Source organism: Zootermopsis nevadensis, unplaced genomic scaffold, assembly GCF_977971745.1.
Source record: "Zootermopsis nevadensis isolate Lab colony 2312 unplaced genomic scaffold, Znev_1.0 Znev_ptg000003l, whole genome shotgun sequence".
Classification (NCBI taxonomy): domain Eukaryota; kingdom Metazoa; phylum Arthropoda; class Insecta; order Blattodea; family Termopsidae; genus Zootermopsis; species Zootermopsis nevadensis.
In genome coordinates this window covers 799,189-826,201 of record NW_028259135.1, presented here as the reverse complement: position 1 = coordinate 826,201, position 27,013 = coordinate 799,189, and the positions used below count along the sequence as shown (strand labels likewise).

Below are 27,013 nucleotides of genomic sequence, written 5' to 3'. Positions count from 1 at the left end.
CAAATTTATATAAAAGATGATTCTAACTCCTACATATAAGCGCATTATAATATCACTTATTTATTTAATCAAACAGTCTGCTAAAAGTATATATTCAAATTTCTTTGAATCTTAGCTAATGGATTGCACGTATCAATAGAAATCTCGGAATTTTAATGATTAGGCCTAAACTTGATCGTCCAATCGAATCGTTCGCCAAGTTTCCTGACGCAATTTGAAGTCTGCCTCAAACGACGTATGGCCGTAGTCCATATATTTCATTCTTGCAGTGAAACTAAACGTTCTCGTATTATTCAAAGTGTTGTTTTAATCTAAGAAATGGATTTCTGAGTCTCTGTTAGAGAGAAAGTAACATACGAGGTGCGATCGGAAAGTTTCAAGACTGTGTCAATAGAGGGCGAACCGGATGTAGTACGAGCTTCTGCCGCTAGGGGGTGCGGCCTACATTCATAGTGAATCAGTGTGCCAGCCGGCATCATCGAATTAGCATTTGTTTCTTAGTTACGGGCGTTTTGGTAGTGCATTACACCGACCCTCCTGCGATTTCGGAATGGCGTGTGCATCAAATTTTGCCAAAGACTCGCCAAAACGGCTACGGAAACCTATGAAATGCTAAAGCAAGCATTTGGGGAGTCCGCAATGGGTCGTGCACAAACTTTTGTGTGGCATTCACGTTTTAAAAATGGCCGAACCTCTGTCGATGATGACGAGCGTTCTGGACGACCATCTTCGAGCACAACGCCCTAAAATGTTTTTCATACATAAAGTTTTTGTGGGTTGGCAGTTGTCAGATATTACGAAATGAGCATTTGCAGAACCAAAATAATTCTTCTTAAGAACAAGGGGATTCTTTCGAGAAGACATCTCGTATTCCTGTTGCAAAAAAAATCTTCTCGTAAGCGAAATTTATTGAACTTTTTTCCGATCCACATAAGTGCAAATAGTCGTTGCTGTAAGAGAGATTATGTCAGTTTCACGACTCGAAGGCTGGTTTTAACATGTGTAACCAACAACAAACAATTCGTAAGAACAACTGATTTTGAAGATACCCCATTTCAGTGTGTATGCACAGCAGAAGTCCCGTGATGTGGCTACGAAATATTGCTGACGAGTACAATGACGTCATATTCTATGTTCTAACAACAACAACACCGATGCAAACATCCCCTGACGTCTCGTGTGTCAACTACTCTAATGGGAAATGACAGTTTACACAACATGGCAGTCAGTATCACATAACAATGATATCACCAACGGCAGAGCAATGTCTCTGAAAGTAACCATCTCACAAATCCTGAAAAAACATGCCATTAACTTAGAGTAACAACGGGACGTAAAATTCATGAATGACATTGCCCTTCTTACATGGTTTAAGGGACTAAATCTATCTAGTGGTGGTGCAACCAGATACGAGTGTACTCTGTCCAACAGCTGATTCGCCAGAGAATTCACCGGTAAGAACGTGTTCCTTTTAAAACGCAACCTAACCTATTTGTTAGCTTTGGTGACGTCAGGCAGGCAGTGTTATTGTCTTATTAACTACTTCATTGCTAGGATTAATACTATAAATGCTTCACGAACATCGACAGACAATTATATTCGCTAATGAACACACGTTCTGGTCGTGAATATATCAAGATTCACACCTACAGAGGTTATGGACGTCCGAGACATCAGCGCCATAACAAGATGGCGGCCTTGAGTCGATTGTCACATTCGAGTTTCACTGTCGATCTTGCGAGTGTCAATTACACGGGGATCGATTTATTCCTTATTCCATTTCTGTACAGACTGTTTTCTCTTTGGTTGCGTTTTAAATGACACTTCGTTACTTCTGGTCTACCATTATGAACATCACTTGTATACGTTTTTAGTTATTTTAAAACACCGAATGAAGGCACAGTTTCAGGAGAATTGTTACGAACACTGCACAACTGAAGAACAGTGGAAATGCAGTAATAAGACGCTTATATCTTAGTAACGTTACGGTAATTGAATACAAGGGTTTTCTTCAAACAGTATAATTTTCGTAAGAACCGTTTTTAATATTATATTCAGTTTTTCATCTAGTTTTAACTTAAGTATCCTCGAAAACAGATCAAAACTATCCAGTCATTCGAATTTCTGTCACAACCTGTCTCTTGCGTTGTTTATTTCAGAAAATGTGATCTGCATACCAGCTGATTACAAGAATATTTTTAAACAACTAAGAAATTTGTTTATCTACTTAGTATTTATCTGGGCGCAGTGAAACGTAGTAAATTTTGTAAACCTCCGTGATTATTAAGTTTCAAGAAAGTCTTGAAACACTAAGGCCACATTAATATTTGACGATGAGTACAACACTAAAAATAATTATCCACTGAAGCACCTTTAAAAATATTGAACAGTAAATCGGAATGCCTTACAAGTAATCTTTTAATTTTAAACGTGTTAACGCGTGATTATTTTGTATCTCTGATACGGAAAATCATACTGAGACTGTCTAAACATTATTTATGAATAGTAAATCGTCGTTCTATTATCCGTATAAAAGATTAGACTGAATAACTTCTAGACATGTCTTGGAAACTTCGTTCCTAACCGCTCGTCATATTTGCCTGGACAGAAAAGGGTCTTCATAATGGTAGCCTTGCTTCGAGGAGTGAAAATAATTCTGCTGGACAGAACGCACTTGAAACCTACGATTTCTAATTCTGACCAATCAGAGGAGTAACGAGAGGAATTTGAGGGGGGAAAACGGACAGGTTGTGCGCTTTAAATCATTTCCAACAAGTGGCGCCATGCTCACTGCACGGCCGATTTCTGCAACAGTGTATCACTGGTCTTCGGGTAACAGGATATAGTAAACAATAGAAATGTAAAGCCAGGTCTAATAGCTTCTTACGGCGCAGGGAATTTGGTATGTAGAATTTCGTTTCGGATAAAAAAATATATATATAAGAATTAAAAGAGTTTCCAAACTTACGTTTAATTATGTTTTTGGTATAACTGTTTCACTCATTCACTCTACGGTACAGGATATACTCATCTTGTCAAAGAATAGCCACTTTCTTTATGGAACCCGAAAGTTCATCACCGTGTTCACAAAATCCCGTAACCATACTTTACCCTGAGCCAGCTGCATCCAGTTCGCTCCATCGACTCCTATCTCCCTAAGGTCCATCTTAACGTCATCCTCCCACCTACGCCTAGGTCTTCCCACCTGTCTTCTCCCTTCAGGCCTGCCAACCAATACCTTGCAAACATCCCTCCCAACCTCCATACGTGCCACATGTCCTGCCCACCTCATCCTCCCCGATTTAATCACCCTAATATCAGGTGAGGATTACGGGCCTTGGAGCTCATCATTACGAAATTTTCCCCATCATCCGTCTTCCCCCCTTTTAGGTCCAAATATCCCCCTCAACACTCAGTTATCAAAGACCCTCGATCTATGATCCTCCCTCAAAGTGAGAGACCAGGATTCGAACCCATACAGCACAACTGGCAAAATTACCATTTTTGTACATTTTAACCTTACAAGACGAGAGGACAAAAGATTTTGTTTGGACGATAGCAAACATTCCCTGAATTTAATCTTCCCTTGATTTCGTCATGAATGCTATTCTGACTTGTTAATGTCGTCCCCAAATACTTGGATTTTGTCACATTTTCTATCGATTCATTAGCTACCCTTATATTATGGATCTGCCCTGAATTCTGATACCGAGACATTGTCATATACTTTGACTTTTCTGCATTTATTTCTAGACCAACGTCCCTACTAGCCCTTAAGTGTTTCTTTGTTTCCTTTTATAGTGTTTGTATTATCGCCCAACACATTAATATCATCAGCACAGACCAAAAGCTGATGTGCCCCATTCAATTCCAAATCTACCTGATTTTCTTGGACTTTTTTGAAGGCATATTTTATTGCAAAACTGAAAAATGTTTACCAACACGAATTTTGCTAGAGGTTTCATTCAAACGCATTTTAATTAGCCCGCCTAGCTTCTTAGGTACATCAAATTCAGGCAAACGATATAAATATTTATTCCATTAATATATTTGTACGTAAGTTATATAAAAAAGCAAATTTTTCATATAATTCAGAATGTTTAAAAGGGTAATGTTAAGTTCATAAACCCCTAACCTAAAATCCTAACTGCACGTAACAATTTTATATTAAGTCGAAGATTGATTATATCTCAGTCCTTCTAAGCGACATCTTTTAATGAAAACTGATGTATTTTGTAGACACAAAGTTGACAAACACCTGTTACTATCAAAAACTAAAGTAAGTGATCGAATTATTGTTTATATTTTTCTGTTACTGTCCAGGGACTTTCAGAAGGAAAGAAACCATTTGAGAGGCCTAGACATGGCATGATAATATTAAAATGCACGTGCGAGTAAGAATTTCATCAGGGCAATGATGGAGGCAGCAAGGACCTCTGAAACGTCGGTAAACTTCTACCACACTACACGGCGCGACACCCAGAAGACAGCCATCTTCGTACAACACCGCCGTGAAAACCTCAAATCCTACATTGGTTTCCCATGTTAAAGGGAGAATACATTAAAATTCCTTTTGGAACAGGCGTCGAGGACAACAAAATTTGCGTCTGAAAGAAATAATCGATAGGAGACATAGAGAGGAGCTTCATAATTTGAATTCTTAAATAAAATCGGACGCAATAAGATGGTTGGGCATGTAGCATGCATGGCAGCAACATTTACGTCGGAGGACCTGAATGGGAGAGAATATTCGGAAGACCAAAGCATAATATATAAGAAGATAATATTAAAGTGGATCTTAAAAAAATATTAAGGGCGAGAGAAAAGTTGATTAACCTGGTTCAAGATAAGAACCAGGGACGGCCTCTTGTGAAGAATGTTAACTCTCACACGGGTTTTATTAAACGCAGGAAATGTCTGGACCAGCTAGAACACGGTTAGCTTCTCAATTAGGACTCTGTTCCGTGGAATAACGTTATTTTGGGTTTTACTATCGAAGTTAGTTAAGATAGCAGAAGCTTCTACAGAAAGCGGTCATTACAGTTACAGTGTCTCGAAATGCTTAAGTTTTAGCAAGATTCTTAACAAACTCATTAAATTACATCAAATCTAAAATTTCTTGACGATGGTGAAGAGTCAATTGAATAAAAATTTCCTTGGATATTATCCATCGTCTAGTAAAATATAAAATATAAAACGTAAAACGACGTTTCGGAGATGGGACTCTATGGGAGATAGAGTCCCATCTCCGAAACGTCGTTTTACGTTTTATATTTTATATTTTACTAGACGATGGATAATATCCAAGGAAATTTTTATTCAAAAGTTACATTTATGCAGAGCCGAGATGTGTCTTCCTTCTACCCTTGTTTGTAACTAAGATGGACCGTAACGAATTCTGTAAATTACTACCTCAGTGGTTAGTAGAGAAATCTGATTCAAAACGTCTTACAAACAAAGATAACTTTGTTTCCCCTCAGCAAACAAGCACGACTTTTTGATGAAATAATTCTGCTCCCTTCTTATCAACAACTAAGGGAAATGTTTACAGTAAATCTCATAAATTCCCTCCTCCCCTTCACATGGACATAAATATCCCTCCCTATCCAACAGCGAAGGAAATAATATTTCTTACATTTATCTCTTTTTTTTTTTGCTGTATACAAAATGATAAAACTGTATCTGTCCCATAAAGGAACATTTTCAACATTCTTATCTGTATTATTGCGGTGACAAGATTTATTATTCTTATTCTCCAACTGGGGATCCCCCAACGCGTGAATCCCAAGACTTTTAATTCGTGTGAAATAACAGACGAACGTATAGGGAGAGGTGGTGAATTACGAAGATTAGAAAAATATAAAATAAATGCAGAAGAATAGTTCACAGACAATAAACCAAATGAAATTACTGTTTTTATTCTAAGATTATCACTCCACGAAAAAATACTCTTTTAAAGTTAGTGTACTGTGTTGCAACAACGTCTTAAAGCGCACACAACAGGGGTTAGGTGCAGGGCGAGGCGGGGCGAACGATGCGTAATCCACCAATTGGATTCCCAGACTAAGAATAAACAGAGACACAGAGACAGAGACACACGGCCACGGCAGTAATTAGCACCTTACGGCTTCTTTCCGGGTTTAGCGAATTACAGGTACTGTAGTCCACTGCTTTCCCAGCCTGATGTAGTGGTGCCATCTACAGTGAAGAACAGAAACCTTCATAAAGGACCTGCATCATTTTGTCTTTTTAACTTAAATTGTGGCCAGTTGCAGGCAAATCATTTCTCAGCTGCTAAGAGCGGGAACAAGACACGATATATCTCACAAATATTTTAATCATACAAGTTACCAGGAACTGATAATAGATGGCGTTAGTGTTATAATCCACATATTACTGCATTGCTACCGCCATGTCTCAACACCGCACCATCTAGTAGGCGTAAGGAGACGTTGAAATAAACATAACCAAACTTCTGAAAAATTTCAGAATCAGGCGGAGATGAGACTCGTATATCTCGCTTCGACCATATTTATTGGCGGGTAAATATTTTGCATAAGCTGCTAGAATCGTATCCAGCTAATATTAATAACTTCTCCTGTAATAAAAGCCGGTGTATCTTGTATATAAGAAATTCAGAAAACTTTACCTCCACGATTTCATGACGTAATGCTTGATCACAAAAGTGATTTCAGCAATAATGTAATCAACTTGTAACGGGTACATTCTTTTGAACTAAAGGTGGCCGAATCATGAAGCTCAAACGCCCAACTTTTATACTGACGACATGTTTTACTTTAACGTCTCCTAGTCAAGGCTGTAGTTACTAAGATAAGTTAATATATTACCTTAAAATCTTAAAAGTTTGAGTGTAAAGCCATTTATTTAAACCGGGCATCTAGCCAATTTTTAAATCCAAAATTAATTCCTTTTCACGTGCCCTGATTAACAGACGCATGTGACGATTTCACAGTTTGTCTAATTTCTAAAGAAACGTTCACTAAGTTAGTGAGGTCAGGATGATATGTAGGCCACGCGCCATGGCACTAGCGTAGAATGTCGATTTCACCCCACCAAAGTAAAGTGAGGCAGCACGTCCCTTCAGCACACGGAACATAATCGTTTGGAAATCACCTATATACCACGAAATATTTAAATTCTATTTAATCTTTTCATACACGTAGCTTAAACTATTTTTATAGCGAATCAAATTCAAATGGTTCAATAGGTCTATAGGCTTATACGTCGAGAGTGTCTGATAATGTAAATTACAAGAGGACGTTTTTCTGCATGTTTTCCGCTATTACGTGTTTCCACTACGTTAAACGTCACTTACATAACCTCAAAGTCTCACATCGTCCAGATCTTTGCAACTGTCAGCAAAATGAAGCGGTTCGTAAAGTATTCAAAGGCATGTTTATGATTCATATTCATGAGCAATTTCATGTTCCTAGTTCCAATGGTTCATTGCTTACCATAAAACGGAAAATTAAACATATATTTCGTGAGCCCGCAATGCTGTTTTACATTCTACAAAAACAACCTACAGCCATCTTGTTTATTTTTCGAAGTTTATATTAAGTGACGCTAGAGTCGCTCCAACCCCAGAAGTTCCAACGGCCGCCATATTGGTAATACTGATGGAAGGAAACTAAACATTGCAGAGATCGGTTGGTCCCTAGTGATGAGATTTTTTTTATATACAAAGTTCGACAAAAGTCTGTGAATTTTTTCCAGACTTATTAGAGAGAAAGACAAACGGACTTTGTGGTACCATAAGATTAAAATAAGGAAAAAAGGCAAGAACACTCTCGAGTTTAAAACCGAAACATAAGATCTAGAGCCAATCATTGTGGCCCTACGATTCGAGATATGGAATCTTAGGCTGAGATCAAAGGTTTGAATACCGTTCAACGCATCGCAACGTACTTCAACATATCGGACCTCCAAAAAGATTATTAAAATGTTTACGATTTGTCAAAGCTGGAACACGATTTCTAGTGTAATATATTTATAAATGCGAAACTCGACAAGAGAGAGTAAGGAAACATTAAATTTAGGAAACCGAGATTTCTTTTTAGAATGTAGAATTGTGTGTCTGTGCGTGAGCGGATAAGCAGGTTAGATTTCCTTTACGTCTGTATTTGAATTTTCAAATCACGCACGGATCTTGTGTTATAAATTAGAGCCCGAACTTAAAGAAAGAAATGTAGAAAGTCAGAGAGAAATTAAGGAAAGAAACAGCAAACTATTTCAGGTGTTTCGACTAGAACAAACCAAACGTCAAGAGAGTAGTAATTTGCTCATAATTCACATTAAGGAGGTTATAGTTTTTTAAATCTCACGACTGAACCTGGCTATCTCTCATGGGTTTATACAAAAAAAGACTTTTAAAAAAAAGGTTTTCGAATGTTTACAAAAAAAACAGTAAAAAATATTTATACTTATTTTAAAAATTTTCAGTTTACTTAATATTTATGGAACTACAAAAATATAAAATAAAATATACCACATACAAAACCAAATAAAAAAACTAAAATAACTAAAATCAGTACAAAATATAGATTATAAATTTTTATTTCATTTAGAAGACCGCCATCTTCAGACTCACCGCCGTGAAAACCTCAAATCCTACAAGAACTGGCTCTTAGTCGGTTAATGAACAACGAATTTAAATTTTCTTAGACGACGGTGTTGAATGAAATATTTTTCTTAAAATATCTCACAAAATGACAAGGCAGAGACACACTAATGTTGTTTAAACGGTCGTCATTGTGTTATTGGTGAGAGACAATTAGCGACGTTGGATTGTATTCTGAGGTGTTTTCTACACGCCACATCACACGGATAATTTTTCCACCAAGGCAACTGTTGAGAAAAAAATGTGGTCAGAATGCTTTAGATCAGTGATATTCAACCTGGGCTACGCGTACCCCCGGGGGTACGCGAAGACATCTTGGGGGGTACGTAAAATTTAAAAAAATAATATTATTTTATGATAAACACTGAATAATCGGTAATGTAATTTATTTAATTTATTTTAGATGTAGATTATATACTATGTATAACTTGAATTATACACCAACAAATTTGGGGGTACAAAGTTGAAGAGAAATTATATCTGGGGGGTACGCGAACAAGAAAGGTTGAATACCACTGGTTTAGATCACTCTTGTACTAATGTTACAACAAGAATCGTGGAAGCAAGGACAATGCTGGCCAAGGCAGGAGAGAGGTTACTACTGGGGCAAAGTCCCTGGAGCAAAAATCGCCGGGGGCTAGGCCCCAAAGAAGTAAGAATACTCGGGAAGAGTCTGGATGTTAAAACACAAAAAGTTAATAAAAAGTTCTCGGTCGGAATTTGGCGTGGGAAAAATCTCTGGGGTTGTCCCCTGACGTAATCTAGCCCCGTGGGTGGTGGAGCCCCTCGGGTGTGGTCTCAATCTCCCTGAGGCCTGGATGATATGACCTCTGATGGTAGAATTTTAATAACATGAGGGTTGCATAATTTGTAGGAAAACCGCGACTACAGACAGACATGGACGGGCACACTAGACCGCGAAGGTTATATAAAAAGTGAAATATGATGGTGTAAGAAATCTCACAGCCTTCTGCCAGAACATTAAGCTTTTACGTTTCGAGAAGAACAGAACTCGATTCTGAAAGTCAGGAGGAGAGAGAATACGAAGACGAAATAGAGGAATTAGGAGTTCAGCAGGAGAAGAAGATGAATGTGGAGGAGGAGGAGGAGGCGATGTTAATTAAAGTATCAAAGCTTCCTTACAAGATTCCTCATTCTGTCCCAACACTTTCTCGCTTTCGTTAACAGAGCTTAAGGCACATTGCTTCGTGATCCCCGAACACTGATCATGTTCCCGACTCTCGCAGAGAATACTGAAGCTCTATTAACCTGAAAACTCAAGTCCATAAGCCCCAATAAAGCGTTACCACGGCAACGGGTCGTTCGTGTAGAAAACCATTCCCTCCTGTGCTGCATACGAAATGTCCGACTGACTTTCAGAAGCTCCAAGTTACCTTACGAAAGCACGAGCTTAAAATACAAAAATACGTACAAAATATTCCGGAATCGCGGCGTTTTCATGCAAAAATATCGTATCTATGTTATTTATATTCGGAATGTTCGTGGTTCGAGTACCAGTCGGGGCAACGAGAAACCAGAAATGAGATTTGAATTGTTGAATTAGAATATATCTTGGTCACTTACTAAAACATTAGTACAAAATTTATTTATAATTTTTTTTATGTATGCATATCGTAAATGTTACTACAATAAATACACGTTACAATACAATATTTACAAATTATATATTCTGATAAGTTGAGATCGCGACGAACATGTGGAGTTAATGGGTATATTTTTCGCTGTTTTCATGAAATTAGACCATTTGGGGCACAGATCTGCGCAGGGGGATAATACTGAGATGATTAGGTAAACAGAACAACAACAACACAAGTTTTTCAAACCAAATTTGGTTCAGAAACGTAAAAGAATAGAATCATGGTAAATAACTGTTAACTCACAGCAGTGAAAATTTATATGCAGATGAGATAAAAGGAGATTCAATACAGCAGAAATGAACTGTACGTTCACAATCAATCATGGAATTCGTAGAATATTACAGAATTAAATGTAAGATTCTTCGTCGAAAACAAAATAATCTCTAATCTTTTGAAAGACCCTAAAATGATAACATCAGACGGTAAACGACCACTGGACCAAGGAAGTTGAAGCCGATATCGATAATAAAAACATTTTTTTATGAAGAATTTATATTTTATAATCTTCTTATAAGATATCTTTGAAAATGTATCTATTCGAAGTCGGGGTGAAATGTTTGTTAGTTTCGTAAGAAAGTGAACAAATTACGTAGGATTTCAGGTTTTCATGGCCGCCAGTCTTACGATGGCTGTCGTTTGGTAAAAGTTATCTGTTAATTAAAGTTTCTGAAACATTTTGATGGAATTATGCGATTGATACTTGATAGAAAAGACAGGATCAGGGCGATGAATATTCAACCCAGAAGACAGAAATCTTCATACTCATCGCCCTGATGATGGAGGCAGTATGACCTCCGAAACGTTGGTTAACATCGACCAGACTACACAGCGCAATAACCCAGAAGACAGAAATCTTCATACTCATCGCCCTGATGATGGAGGCAGTATGACCTCTGAAACGTTGGTAAACATCGACCAGACTACACAGCGCAACAACCCAGAAGACAGAAATCTTCATACTAATCGCCCTGATGATGGAGGCAGTATGACCTCTGAAACGTTGGTTAACATCGACCAGACTACACAGCGCAACAACCCAGAAGACAGAAATCTTCATACTCAAGGCTGTGAAAACCTCAAATCTTACATGGATTGATTTTATTCAAAGAATTGAATTTTGAAGACGTAAAACACATTTATTACATTAAAAAAGAAACCGGGATTTAGAAATACATCTGAAAAGAACGGATAAATTATTAAGAAATGAAACCGAAGCAGATTAATAGACCCAATCCGTGGCGGTGAAGAACAGATTATAATAGTCTGTCGCACGAAAGTTATGGAGGTCCATTACTTGCAAGAACATTGGCACACCCACCCGAGTCAGAAGATCGGCCATGCGTTAGAGCTTTGTGTTGTGAGTGACATCTATGAAACTTTGTTAACAAAGGAGCCGATGATGACGAAATTCTTTGGGCAATGTCCATTGTAATCCTGTCACTACTTTGCATCTTAACGCCAACTGCGTACAAGAAGGAAAGCTTTTTCATCTCTACGTGTACCCTAGAAAGGGTCACATATTTGCCTTCCTCAGCCCATGGTTATTAAGGCTTTGACCGGGATGTTCTTTTGTTAAATCTTATGTGGTACCGCCTGATTCGACTTCTAATGGTTAAGTGAAGTGTTTTCTTCGCGGTACGGTCTGGATTCGTAAATATTATGAAGACGAGCTTCGGCTTCAGAGGGTTAACCAGCTGATTTTCGTAATGGTGAGGTGTAGTGTTTTCTTCGCGGTACGGTCTGGATTCATAAATAATATTCAGACGATCTTCGTCTTCAAAGGGTTAATAACATTAATATATAAATACGTTTTGGGGAGAACTAAGAATTTCAATAACGGACATTATACGTGACGTCAGTACGCGTGAAGATTGCCATGTAAAATGCCGGTTATTGTTAACCGATTTCAACCAAAATTGGCATGGGTCTACAATTTTTCATGAAACTCGTCAGTATCATATTTAATAACAATTCGGCTTACCGCACCCGAGCCTAAAGCAGATCACATCAGTGCACTGCGTAGAGGTCGCGCGAGTAGTGGTGGCACCTAAACGCGCGATGTGTAAGCCGAGAGAGGGGAGTTCATTAGTAGTGGGGGGTTGCACAGCCTCAGCTGCGGTGACGCACCGAACTAAACACAGCGAGAGCTACAAACCAACTGAAGCTGACACCCCTCGAGCGCGTGCTTAGGACTGGTCCATCTCATACGACAAAAATCAGTCCTTTGCGCAAGCGCGAGAACTTCTTCTCGCGCGACCTCTACCTTGGATGAAATTAATGCAACATTAACCCCTGTGATGTAGCGTGAATAACACATTTGGAATGTTAGCGTGCTCAAAATACACCTGAAATACTATTGTTGTTGTCATTATAATTAGTTATCGATTCTAATTAGACTTTAAACTGTTGTTTGTTCATATTATGTAGTTTCGATACTGTACATTTCGACGGTTCAATGTTAATTATTACATTTTATTATATTACAAGGGTATGAAAGTTTACGGGAATAAACCCTTTTGTGTTCAACAGTAGGTAAATTCAATCCTCATTTTTGGTGAAAAGTTAGTGTTGTTGGCCGCCGCGATATCCGAACTTCATCCAGCTTGATTAATTTCATGAAGTCTAATGAAATACACGACCCAAAAGATTAGACTAGACTAAGAGAGACAAATTGCTTACATGAGAACACAACGAAATGTTTCGAAATGTCAAGTTCGTGTATTGAAAAGGGAGATGAATAGTTAAGACGCATCTCACAAAATACAGCGATAAATTACTTTTATTAATAATCTTGTTTTTTGATGCGCGTAATTTGAAACCGACACGGTTGAAAACAGATCTAATTTCGAAATTATATTTTATTCGAAATTATCTCTCGAATTACCACACCACTGTATGAAAAAGTGGTTGTAAAACACGTAGTCTTCTAACTTCATTAAACTGTTTATATATCACGTTTCATTGGTTCATCAGTTATATTAAAAATTGTCAATGTGACCACGTTGTTATTTTGCGTTCTAAATAGAACACTTTAATAAAAGATGCACCTTTCGATTCTCGAAGCATCTAATTAGAAGAGACGTGCAGTTTAATTATTGTCTTCCATTACCGTCCAATAAAGATTGATTCCGGAGTCCTGACAAATATTTTCTACAATAAAATTTAAAAGTACGTGTACTGACGTGTAAGATCATTGCAATGCTAACCGATGACTCTCTGAAGGCTTCGACGTCGAAAAAATTGTGACTTCTAACCTACTCATCACACAGACCATAATTTTAAAAAAGAATATCGTGAAATCAATTAAAAGCACCTGTCCAAAGCTATGTACTTCAATTACTCAAAAATGACATTGCAAATCCATCACGTGACTTCGGTATAAGACGAGGACAAGCCAATTCGAATGCAAGTCTTTCTATACAGAGTGTACATTGACATTATTTCAGTATTTCAGGATCTAATTCTTAAGGTCATTGACAGTCACAAATGTCACATGAACTTGTGTCAGATTCCAAAAAAGTTTACGGAGTTACAAATATTTTAAGTTCAAGAAACATACGTCTTGTAGGATCGATATTCGATGATGCAATTCCTATACTCAACGCCCTCTGAATATTTGGTAAACTTCTTCCAGACTACACGGCGCTGAAATCCAGAAGACAGCCATCTTCCTATATTGTTTACTTTGCGCCTACAAACTATACATTTCGTGGCAATCTAGGGGAGTGAGGCCCGGCGACCGAAGGGGCCATTTCTACGAACCATCAACCGAGAAGATTTTCATTCAGATATACAATCACGTGTCGACTGACACAGGTGTCGTAACCTTAAATAATCATTTTCAACGACTGCAGTAAGTTACTTCCGATGCCACTTATTAAAATGAGCATTTCTGTAAAGTCAACTCAACGCGCAGAAAATGTCTCACTTCGACTAAAAACAACAAAAATACACGAAAAAGTAATGTGTATTTCGAAGTGATGCTGTAAAGCTGTGAAATATCCCTAAAAACATTTTTTATAATGCTTAAGGCCGGAGACTGTTAATCGTATCTACTAATTACGGCGAAAAACTAATTCTTCACGTGTTACATAACTTAATCTTTTGAAATATTTACTTTTAAACTTAGATTATTCAAAACAACTTACATGTATCATTGACATTTTAAAATTCTCCCTAACCACGAACAAACACACAAAATACAAATGGTATTCGGACTGTCAACAAAACATAACAATTGTAACGAATCTTAAAAAGCAGTCAGGATAACCAAGATTCATGCCATCTGGCCTGCGGACCCACAGTAGAAATTCCCTCCCGAATCATATACTTTGTTTATATATCACGTGGAACATTTTCTTTAACCAACCAGAAAGCATTCTTATGCAAATGACATATCATAAATACATCCACCCAGGGATCCTCAGTCATGGGGCGTGTTGTTGCTTTGATTAGGCGAAACACTTTACAGAGCCAAGGTTAAATGTATACAAGTCACAGGAGTAGTTCACATTAGGTTAGGTTAGGTTATGTTAGGTTAGGTTAGGTTAAGTTAAGTTAGGTTAGGATAGGTTAGGTTAAGTTAAGTTAAGTTAAGTTAAGTTAGGTTAAGTTAAGTTAAGTTAAGTTAAGTTAAGTTAAGTTAGGATAGGTTAGGTTATGTTAGGTTAAGTTAAGTTAGGTTAGGATAGGTTAGGTTAAGTTAAGTTAGGTTAAGTTAAGTTAGGTTAGGATAGGTTAGGTTAAGTTAAGTTAGGTTAGGATAGGTTAGGTTAAGTTAAGTTAGGTTAGGATAGGTTAGGTTAAGTTAAGTTAGGTTAGGATAGGTTAGGTTAAGTTAGGATAGGTTAGGTTAGGTTAAGTTAGGTTAGGATAGGTTAAGTTAGGTTAGGTTAGGATAGGTTAGGTTAGGTTAGGTTAAGTTAGGTTAGGATAGGTTAAGTTAGGTTAGGTTAGGATAGGTTAAGTTAGGTTACGTTAGGTTAGGTTAGGTTAGGTTAGGTGGAGCGTAGATGCTATGTGACTGCCCAAAAACTATTCTGTGCATTCCAAAAGAGACATCGTATGACTGAGACTCAGGAACTTTGCCTGGATTTCGTGTGACTATTGAATTTATTACGTAAATTCTAGTATATTTCTGAATATACATGCATTCATGTCACCAAAAACAAGATAATGAATCCAGAGACAAATGACACGCGGAGGCGTCATGGCTGAGGACCTCTGGATCCTTATACTAAAATATTAACCAAACACTAATATAGTGCAAGTGTCAGAATGTGCTCTGAGATATATTTGTTCAATCTTACGTAGACTTCCTCCCATTGGCTGACATAGCGGACAAGGCGGGAGAGACGTAGTAATCGGACGAGGCTGAGAAGTTTGGCCAGGCGCAGGATCCTCAGAGCTCGGCCCGCGTGCAGGATTTGGAAACTCTCGCTGAAATCCTGCAACTCAAGTGCGCAGTGATGCAGAGGTTAAGCCACATAACACGGCTGATACTGTCCATTTTGGGAGTATAGAAGCATGGGGCCATGTTTAGATTTAATTTAAAATATGTGTTTTTTTATATCTGGCCTGTGGTCCAGCTGTAACAGTGACGTCCGTATGGAGGATGAGGTCTGCAAATTGTATTTAAGAAGAATCTGAGAACGTATATCTAGGCGATGGTTGTCCTAAAACACGTAAAACAACTGGTTAGTTGCAACAGTTAGGGTTATAACACGACAAATATTTAAAAACCATAATTTCGGAAATAAAAACATGAATATAAATAATATAAATTATACTGTTTAATGGAGAAATGAGGGTGATATGGAATACAAGGATTAAAACAATCGGGGATTGTAGACACAATGATCAGACGACATTACTCTTCTGAAATGTTTTTCGGATTTGTTCACGAACGTTCCACAGTACATCCCATGGAGATGTGCCGAAACGTCAGAAAACAATCCGAAATATGACACAAGAACTATATATAAAAATACAGGAAAAAAACAAACAAACAATATAACTGAAATGGTAAAGTTGCGTCATATTGTGATATAATAAATATATATTGTTTAAATCTTGTCCGTCTAATCACAATAAATTCTTATTAAATATTAAAATATTACAATAATTAACATTTAATATTAAAGTATTTAAATGTTAATTAATAAATTCTTATTAAATATTAAAATATTACAATAATTAACATTTAATATTAAAATATTTAAATGTTAATTAATGTAATATTTTAATATTAAATGTTAATTATTGTAATATTTTAATATTTAATAAGAATTTATTGTGATTAGACGGACAAGATTTAAACAAACAATATAACTGAAACAAAGTAAATAAACAGATCATGTTACTATTATACTGACTGAGATTAGAAAAAGAGGCAAGACCACTATCTCGAGCTGTAAGCATGCTTAATGGAGAGATTAATTATCAAGCTTTAAAGTAAGTAGAAAAGTGGCATACGTGTAAGAATAAAATATATATGGAGTTATAAAATGTTAGTGTTTATAAAAGTAAAGAATATTCAGTGACATAACCATTTCATGTGTATTCTTTAAAGAAGCTTGCGTACCGATGTATTTTAATATATCGTGCAGAATAAATTCCCAGCAGAATAAAATAACATGGCCATGCTCCAACCAAAATTGAACAATACCACCCTTGAGGAAGATTATGTCGGCCTTGTTCTTATCACGTTACACGAGACTTTTTTTTCAATATACGAAAAGTAAATATTACATTATTTACCTGACAGAAAATTATTACTCACCATACGAGTACATATTTAATGACAATGCAAAAGAATCTGAGGATGTTACACAAACATTTTTCGATGTATTTAATCGGCAGTGCCACATTTATAATTATCTAATTACTAGGGGTCCGTGTAACTTGATATAAACAAGCAGTCGACATTACCCAGAAACATGCTGACCTTAAGATAGAGTCAGTGTGTGTTCTGATTACTCATAAATTTTCATTTGTACGTAACTAAAGTCTCTCTGTAACCATGAAATGATATAGCATTTCAATTACTCATTGCGGTAAAGATTCCGGCCACTGCGGTCTTCTAAGACGTGGCTGACGTTTCGGAGGAACATATCGTATCTATTTTAAATCGATATATTCCTCCGAAACGTTGACACACACCTCGACGACCACGTGACATTACAAAAGACAAAACCTAACCTAACATTCAGTCGCTACAAAAATGAGAGGCCATTTTGGATGAGCATTGAACAAAAGAAGTTCGATACTCCGTTGGCACGTCTGGCAGAAAATGTACTTCTGCAATGCACTGACATTTTTTTTAAAACAGGCGTGTCGAATTTTATGTTACGTAAAATATACAAATACGACTAAGGTTTTCAATACAACATAAAACTTGTTTGTTCGTGGCAGTTAAAACTACGTTCTTGGAATACCAGTTATAAAATGCGTAAACGATAAACGTTCTATTTGTTATCTCTCATGTCATGGGCCTATTTAACAGGCAAACTGATTTATAAAGTCGTTCTAACATGTCCTTGGGATTATTTCAATTCGGTGCTTGAGATCATGAAAAATTTCCACAACTCTTTCAACTCCTAGTGAAGAACCAAGAAGCAGATTAGACTCCACAAACGTTGTTTGGTTCTGATAACATTTATTAACATAAATTCACATAATTATAAAACTAACTGAATCTTAATTCCCACAATGGACCTCTGTTACTCGTTTATAACATTACACGAAGACGAATAATACAATTCTCTTTTTCATAAAATATTAGGATGATGAAGTTAGGGATATATATATTGGCGAGGAATGTAGCAGGATGGGTTAAACTGAGAAATGCACATATCATGAAAAGAGATGACTTAGGAGATTGGTTGATGATAATAATAAAAAATGGACCTCTGAGAAACGGAATATGGGGATGTTGACTGGATCTACGCGGATAAAGATCCTATCCTACTCCATCCTACCAGTAGCGGTAATGAAACTTTGGCTTCCGTAAAAACTGAGGAATTTATTGACCAGCTGACTATAAACTTCTCATGCTATAGATAATTCCAAAACCTTAAGCAATTTCTTAAAAGAATCCCGCTGGATATTTATACAAAGGAATTTCCGAAACAAAAATAAATAAATGGATTTTAATTGACACTGTAGGTATATAAATTATCCAGTTACAAGGTTAATACATCAGGTTTTATGTCATATACAGCATTGATTATGAAATTGTATTCTTGTTTCGTGTAGCTATCGATTTAAAAAAAAAAAAAAAAAATTTTAATTGACATCATGTAATCACCTGACTTTACTATCACATCCCAATTACGGAAATTTCCAAATCACTCCCGGTCTTACGTTAAATAAAACATGACTCAAGACTATAAATTGTAATATAGGCTTTTCTTCTGTGAAGGCAGATATGACGTTGTTCGCACGGTGTGTCCAAAGAGGATTTCCAAAACGTCTATATATACATAAAATTAAATTTGAATTGAGATTTCGAGCGAGGAAGAATTCAATATTTAAAACAGGAATAAGGTATAAAATAATGTTTAATTCCTAAATCACTAAGCGCAGATATGAGATGGTTGTATTTTGAAGACAGTGGCACGGCACTGGTTATCGAATAGAGAAAACAATGCTTGGTACAACGCCCTTCATTAAAGTCTCCTCACGTCCTCCACCCAAGAAATGTGAACTGTGGTCACACAAAGTTACATGAACTATTTGAACATGCGTAAGAATCACAAGTCAATATGTCTATAACGAGTTCACTAAAGCCAACGCGGTTCATTGCAGCCACGATGAATTTTTAAAAAAAAGATGACTTAAAAGAGACAATGTTATGCTCGTGTGTGTATGTGAGTTTCCCCTTTAAAAAATTCGCGGACCGACAGTAGCCCCACTTAATATAATGTCATGAAATTACGACTGCTGATAGATATTAAAAAATAATAAAATTTTGTAAAATGTGGAACAACATGGCGTAGGTACGAACATTTTGTACACAGGCCTACAGACAAGTTTCATTTTGACTCACGAACCACTAAAATATGAAATTTATTACTCAAATAATTCACATATTTACAAATCGTGTGGTTTTTCTATGCGTGAACAATTAATTACATTCTTGGCGACTGAAAACCTTTGAGTTTATATGAATTTGAGGTTTTAAATGCGGTGAGATTTCTGAACGCGGTTTTCTTGGTTGTGATACCGTGTAATGTCGTACGTAGTACCATATCGTCAGGGTTCAACGGAAACAGTTTTGTTTCTAGGGTTCATTAAGAAGGCTCGGATAGGTTTCTATCTCCTCTCTGGCACCCCTGGTATCCCGTACGACAATTTTCTTAAAGTCCCTGACATTTTCGGACTTCCTACATTACCGTATTCATGTCGACGCTGAAAATGAAGGAAAGATGTCCCTTCGAAATGTCGGCAACTAACTACCTATAAGACTTCACGGTATCACAACCTAGAACACGACAGTTTTGAGGTTGTGCAAATAATTTTACGTCGTCATAATCCGCGCGAAGTAAAAAAGATCTCTCTCGAAACAAAACAGACTAACAATAATAATTGAATTGAATTGTTTATTTTAAAGTGCTAACTCAACAGTTACGACAGCCAATTACATAGTCAGCACAAGATAAAATAAACACAAAGAACATAAAACAATACAAACAAGCGAAGGCAATATAATCAATTCGAAAGCATTTTCGTATCGAGAGAATCTTGTCGAATGAGAAAATAGTTTTGCTGAAAATGTCAAAAGAAATGTACATGTTATTTACAGCATTGACGCACTCAGCTGAAAGACTACGCATATTTTCAAATTCGCTGCTTGCGAAAATCTTAATTTTGTTTTGTATTTTTTTCGAAAAACATCCCTCACTAACAATTGGACAAAAGGTTCTCTGGGCCTCAGAAACGGCCTGGATGCTATTAGAAGATGAAATTCCCCACCCTTTCGTAACTAAAGTTGTTCACACTGTTAATTCCACGAAGCCAACGCAATAAATAAACTTGTTTAAAACTGAAAATTGCTGTCTTCTGGGTTTTTGCTGTGTAGTCTGGTAGAAATTTACTAGTGTTTCAGAGGTCCTTGCTGCCTCCATCATCAGGACGAAAACCCAGAAGACGGTAATTTTCACACTCACAGCCGTGAAAACCTCAAATCCTAAGGGTGCATCATTTAATCATATCTCCCATTTACAATTCTGTCTGGGGTTCTATTACGTAGCTTCCTATAGGCCTATATTATGTGTGCCCCGGATAAAAGAACAGTTGCCAATAAGCAGTCATTGAAAGACAATGAAGGGTTGTGCTTAGGATTTAGATTACGCGGATGGCTGTAACTCGTCGCAGAAAAAATATTTTATTAATTACTATTATATTGTCCATGACATTTATAATAACGTATAAATCAAAACATCGATTTCCATTAAATTCTGTACGAAGCTGTGCAGATGATGGAAAAATATTTCCCAGTTTAATCGCAACAAATACGATATAACAGCTTTTCAATTACTGAGGTATAAAGCAAGGTTCTGTACCATTCTACTTATAATAGTTTAATACATTATATAATTATAAACTATTCTTAGAAATTGTTCACAATTTGTAGAGATATTTACCAAGATATTTGGCGCAGACGAGCTATTATTTTTGCAAACTGTAGGTATAACAAAGCAATATAATTACGAAAATGAGAAACTTTCTTGTGATCTACGCGGTATTTTAGAGCGAAATACTATTTCATTGTTCTACTTAACTCGGCGAGTGTTATTCGAGAATTTCCTCTGTGGAACTACGAAACTGTGGACAGGACAGTTCAAGATAAGAGTAACAAAGAAACGCACATGCTTATATAAAAAGTTAATTACAAATCTACGTTAAATATTAACTGTATAAATCTTCGAAATAACTGCCACTAACAAGTCAATAAACCAAAAGAATCATATAAAATACTAATAATGTACAAAAGACTGAATAAATTAATTATTCTGCCAGTCGTGCAATAGAAATATATTATAAATATTATAAAAGCAGCATAAAAATTTATGTACAAAAGTGCACGCAGATCATGTGTACAGGTGTCCGCAAAATGTCTGCCTCAAGGTAGTCTCCTTATAGACGTTAGTTCTTTAACGAAGATATCTACAGACCTATACATCCTTTTCACAACACTTTGGTTATCATGAAGGTAGAGGTCGCGCGAGAAGTGGTGTCACCTGCGCAAAGGACTGATTTTTGTCGTGCGAGATGGACCCGTCCGGCGCACGCGCTCGAGGGGTGTCACCTTCAGTTGGTTTGTAGCTCTCGCTGTGTTCAGTTCGGTGCGTCACCGCAGCTGAGGCTGTGCGACCCCCTCCCATACCGAACTCCCCTCTCTCGGCTTACACATCGCGCGTTTAGGTGCCACCACTACTCGCGCGACCTCTACGCAGTGCACTGATGTGATCTGCTTTAGGCTCGGGTGCGGTAAGCCGAATTGTTATTAAATATGATACTGACGAGTTTCATGAAAAATTGTCGACCCATGCCAATTCTGGTTGAAATCGGTTAACAATAACCGGAATTTTACATGACAATCTTCACGCGTACTGACGTCACGTATAATGTCCGTTATTATTAACCGATGTCAACCAAAAGTGACATAACTATTTATCAATTTTTTCGTAAAAATCTACCATATAAAATTCCATAAAAATTCTCCAAGCCGTTGTCGACTTATGTACAAAGAAATTTTAAAAGTTGCTCAGCAGGGGTCCAAAATAATATAGCCCCATATCGTGTTTTACGTAAATTAACCAAAAATAGCTCAAATGTCCGGCCTAGCGGTTCAAAGAAGATCAGAAAATTAACTGAACATATTCGACCAGATACACTTGTTTTCAAAAATATACGGATTTCAAATGGTTAACACAAGGGTGACAAAGCCTAAAGTGTCTATACTCCCTACTAAGTACGCTTATATTAATGAAATCACTAACAATCTTGTCCCATTCGTATTAAGCCTTGAACCACTCTGAAACTCACATATTAACCCGTTGAAGCCTTAAGCCCGTCTAAATATTACGTATTTAAGAATTCAGTCCGTACCGCAAAGAAAACACAACTCTTTACCATTACAAAGATCAGTTGGTTAACGCTGTTTAAGTATATCATACGAAACCCCAAAACACAAAATGAATAGTTAATGCTTGTTAAAGTAGATGGGGCTTTAAAGGGTTAACATAATAAATATATTTAAATACAGGGAGGCCATTATGAATTTTGTAAGGTAAATATTAAGTTTCCAGATGCTACACTAATGATATGAATGTCTATATCAGTATTTAACACTTTAATTAGAAAAAAACTAAGGTTTTGCGAACACCTGTGTAATATATGGTATAATGTAAATGTGCGATATATAAGCGTTTTCATGCTTTAATATAAAAATTCTTTTGGATGCAAGTTGCACTGTCCCCTCTCCACTCCAAAAGCCAAGATCCCTTACCTGGTTGAAAATAAGGAAGATGTAGTCTAGAGGTATTGAACTGATGAGATCCAGGAAGAACCACGTTTTCAGATAATGTTTAGCAATTAGTTTCGGGTCTAGGATCACCTGCTCGGCATTATCCTGTTGCATGATGCCTGAAAACACACACAACACACGGCACATCAACAAAATACCTAAGATAGTATAATTGCGTCATATTGCGAATCAAATATTAAAATTAATTATTCGGTTTTGTCCGTCTAATCACAATTATATTTAAAATTTACAAATCAGATAATTAAAATATTATTTTATGTTCCACATCGAATAATCGATTTACATTTGGAACATTCTTACAACATGTTTCGGTTTCATCGAACCATCTTCAGGTGTAAAATTATATCAACAAGCTTAAAACTCAATTACAATTTCTGTTGTGTAGCTTTTTGGAGATGTTCATATCCAGATATTTTCATATATTGGAGCATTCACTTCAAAAAAAAAATACCATCAACTACGGTCCGTTCACCGACGAAGTTAAACGCAATCGTCACTTCCCGGCACACGGCTGGACCCGCGTCAACTCACCGTCAAGGTCTCCGTGGTTTTCCCGATACGAATAAAGTATCGTTCCTTAAAAGAAAAAAGTAACACCCATGTTGTGACAATTCCTGCCGACGACCGGAAAGTGACGATTGCGTCCAACTTCGTAAGTGGACATAAATAATCCTCTTAACTGTTTAACTCTAATTTTCCCTGCTGTTATGTTTTCGTGGTATTACGAGGTGCGATCGGAAAGTTTCAAGACTGCGCCTATAAAAACCCGTACACTTATATCAGGTATTAAATTCATCCATCACCCTCGAAGTAGTTCCCCTGGGAGTGAACACAACGATCCCAGCGCCGCTGCCAAGCCTGGAAGCATCCCTGCAAATCTTTCTTTGTCAGCCTGTCAAGCACCATCTGCGATTCTGCCTGAATCTCTTGCCAAAGACTCGCCAAAACGGCTACGGAAACCTATGAAATGCTAAAGCAAGCATTTGGGGAGTCCGCAAACTTTTGTGTGGTATTCACGTTTTAAAAATGGCCGAACCTCTGTCGATGATGACGAGCGTTCTGGACGACCATCTTCGAGCACAACGCCCGAAAATGTTACGAAGATCGACGTCGTACCATCAACGACTTGTGCGACATTGTTGGGATAGGCTATGGGACCTGTCAGCTGATTCTAAAGGAGGAACTCCACATGCGACGCATCCTGTCTGAGGACCAGAAGCAGAATCGACTTGACTTCTCGTTTGTCAGGAGCTCAAAGATCTTGCAAGAACCGACCCCAACTTCCTTTCTAAGCTCCGTGTGACTTCTTCCTCTTCCCAAAGATGAAAATTCAGCTAAAGGGAAGGAGATTGGAGACGATAGAAGAGATTCAGGCAGAATCGCAGATGGTGCTTGACAGGCTGACAAAGAAAGATTTCCAGGGATGCTTCCAGGCTTGGCAGCGGCGCTGGGATCGTTGTGTTCACTCCCAGGGGAACTACTTCGAGGGTGATGGATGAATTTAATACCTGAGATAAGTGTACGGGTTTTTATAGGCGCAGTCTTGAAACTTTCCGATCGCACCTCGTATATTATCTAATGTCAGAGAACAAAGGTTTATTTATGCCACGAAAAGTTTATGATTTCCCGCATATCTGCGAGCTTGAGTTTCGTTACAGTAAGCGGGGAAATGAAGATGGGGGTGGGAGGAAGACGCCTGACACGATGTCTCTTCCCCTCCCATCCCGAACCCCGTCTGGCTTGCCGCCAATGAATTTGTTGCGGTCAACAAAATGAATGAATTTTAACAAAACAGGGTTCGATACAGGACTACTAGATCTGTTAACGCAAAGCAGAAATGGTTGCTTACAACACACATTTTGAAATTATTCCAAAGCATAAGCGAGTGTTTATGCCCGGAAATCCTCTTTCAGTTGTTTATAGGTTATGAAAACAAACAAAATGCTTCGTGACGTCACTGCCTGAATCTGAGACGAGACAGCTGTCGCCTTGCAAACTCAGTGCCTTTGCAAAGCGACAAACATCAGAGGATGAACAAGTTGTTATTTAATTTGCCTCGTGATTTAACACAAGCTTACCAATTGCACAGATTATCTATAATTCACCATCAGGTTACTTGGTGTCTGTTTCAGTATCAGAAGTCAGACAGAATCGAATGTAAAGGTCAGAGTTTAAGAATGAAATGAGATATTTGTTGATTGTTTCAAGGTGTTATCAGGGCATTAGTATGATAAACAGATACTAAGATTCAATTCACAATAAAATGAAGGTTTTATGAGAATTATAAGTGTGCGTGTTTCTGCTTGCCAGTGACATAACCTTGTTTACCACTGCGGTTTGCTAAACTTAAATTATTTTACACATTAATTTATTTAAACCACGATTAATAAAACGACACAAATGTTATCAAAATCGGACGAGCAATACCAGATTAGGACAGATACTTGTCTGGGTACCTGGCTACTTAACGACACCTTATCAAAAACATATGTCAAATACAAGTTAAACGGTTCATTCCTGAAGGAACGCCCTCTAGAGCAGTGTTATTCAACCTTTTTTGTTCGCGTACCCCCAGATATAATTTCTCTTGAACTTTGTACCCCCAAAGTTGTTGGTGTATAATTCAAGTTATACATAGTATATAATCTACATCTGAAATAAATTAAATAAATTACATTACTGATTATTCAGTGTTTATCATAAAATAATATTATTTTTTTAAATTTCACGTACCCCCAAACATGTCTTCGCGTACCCCAGGTTGAATATCACTGAAGTAGAGAAACTTGGTGACATATTAATTCTCTAACTAAAAAAATAAAATAACCAACAAACGGAATAACTAGCTAACTAAGCAACATTTGTACTAACTATTCAACTGACTGAACAATTTAAAGGAATAAATTACAAATAAGTAAAATAGTGTAGTTGCGTTATATTGTGATTTATTAAATTAAAATTAAATTATTTGGTTATTCCCTCAAATCACAATGTATTTAAAATAAGAATAATTAAAATAATTAAAATATCATTCTGTGTTCCATATCGAATAATCGATTTACAATTGGAACTGTTCCACTTGTAAATCGATTATTCGATATGGAACACAGAATGATATTTTAATTATTTTAATTATTCTTATTTTAAATACATTGTGATTTGACGGAATAACCAAATAATTTAATTTTAATTTACAAATAACTATTCAAATACCCAACACAACGCTGAAGCAGTTAAATCCGGCGTATGATCTCCGAAAGAACAATATTCTTCTGTGCATTGTAAGAACGAATCATTTATTTAACCGTGATCACCATTACGAGATATCGAAGCCCTGTCCAGTAACAAAGTATTACGACGTTACGAACTTCCGCAAATGAAAACAAGGATCTTCTCGCTTTAAGCGAGATAACACGAGAACGTCATCAACGCCACGCGTAATTAGGAATCATGACTTGGAGTGAAGCCTCCAGTAGGGCAACGTCGTGTTTCGCTGACGGAAGAGGCGTCCTTTTCTTTTGAGATGTCTGAGACAAGCGACGGCGGGAGGCGATGCAGATAAAACAGCGCTCCTTTCCATACACAGAACAGCGAACTATAAATAATTATGCCTTCAACAGGGAGAGAAAATCAAATTCTAGTTTCGGTGAAAAATGTTTTTCGCAACACCAAATTTTATGTTCTATACTTCGTTCTCATCGTCTTTTCAATACTGACAAAAATGATCTGTTTAGAGATTTATTTTTGAACCAGTCTCCCTACTGGCCTGTAAAAGAATTTCTTGTCACTTCTGTGGTATTTGTATTGACCGTCACTGCAATAATTCAATTCCATTCAATTCAATTACTTAAGTGCTTGATAACAGCCAAGCACTAAACCAGAGTATAGGATAAAATATAATAACTAATTAATTTATTTCAATAATAATAAAAGTAAAACAAACAAAAAATGAAACTAAATATATAAATGGATCATATTAATAATAATAATAATTAGATTCATTTATTGAATCATATTTCACAAATAAATGGGGTAAATACGATACCTAAGTAATATAATTAAATTTAATAATTCTGAATAAAATAAATAATACTAAATAATAATAATAATAATAGTTAAATTACTTTGTTAAGTGTTTGCCAACAGCAAAGAGCCTATGAC

The 27,013-nt window shown here is 36.8% G+C and overlaps 1 protein-coding gene across 15 annotated transcripts in view; it reads right to left on the bottom strand.

The window, feature by feature from the left end:
* Positions 1–27,013, bottom strand: part of Ih (hyperpolarization activated cyclic nucleotide gated potassium channel Ih) — a 381,399-nt gene that overhangs the window by 34,394 nt on the left and 319,992 nt on the right. For 6 of the 15 annotated variants that reach the window (XM_087359920.1, XM_087359927.1, XM_087359990.1 and 3 more), the window contains 3 exons: positions 22,814–22,950; positions 15,609–15,752; positions 6,121–6,198 (listed from right to left, as the gene is read on the bottom strand). In XM_087359920.1, coding sequence (XP_087216046.1) covers positions 6,121–6,198; positions 15,609–15,752; positions 22,814–22,950 — 359 coding nt within the window. The remainder of the gene's footprint in view (positions 1–6,120; positions 6,199–15,608; positions 15,753–22,813; positions 22,951–27,013) is intronic. The other 9 variants (XM_087359947.1, XM_087359955.1, XM_087359961.1 and 6 more) reach the window with 4 other exon arrangements.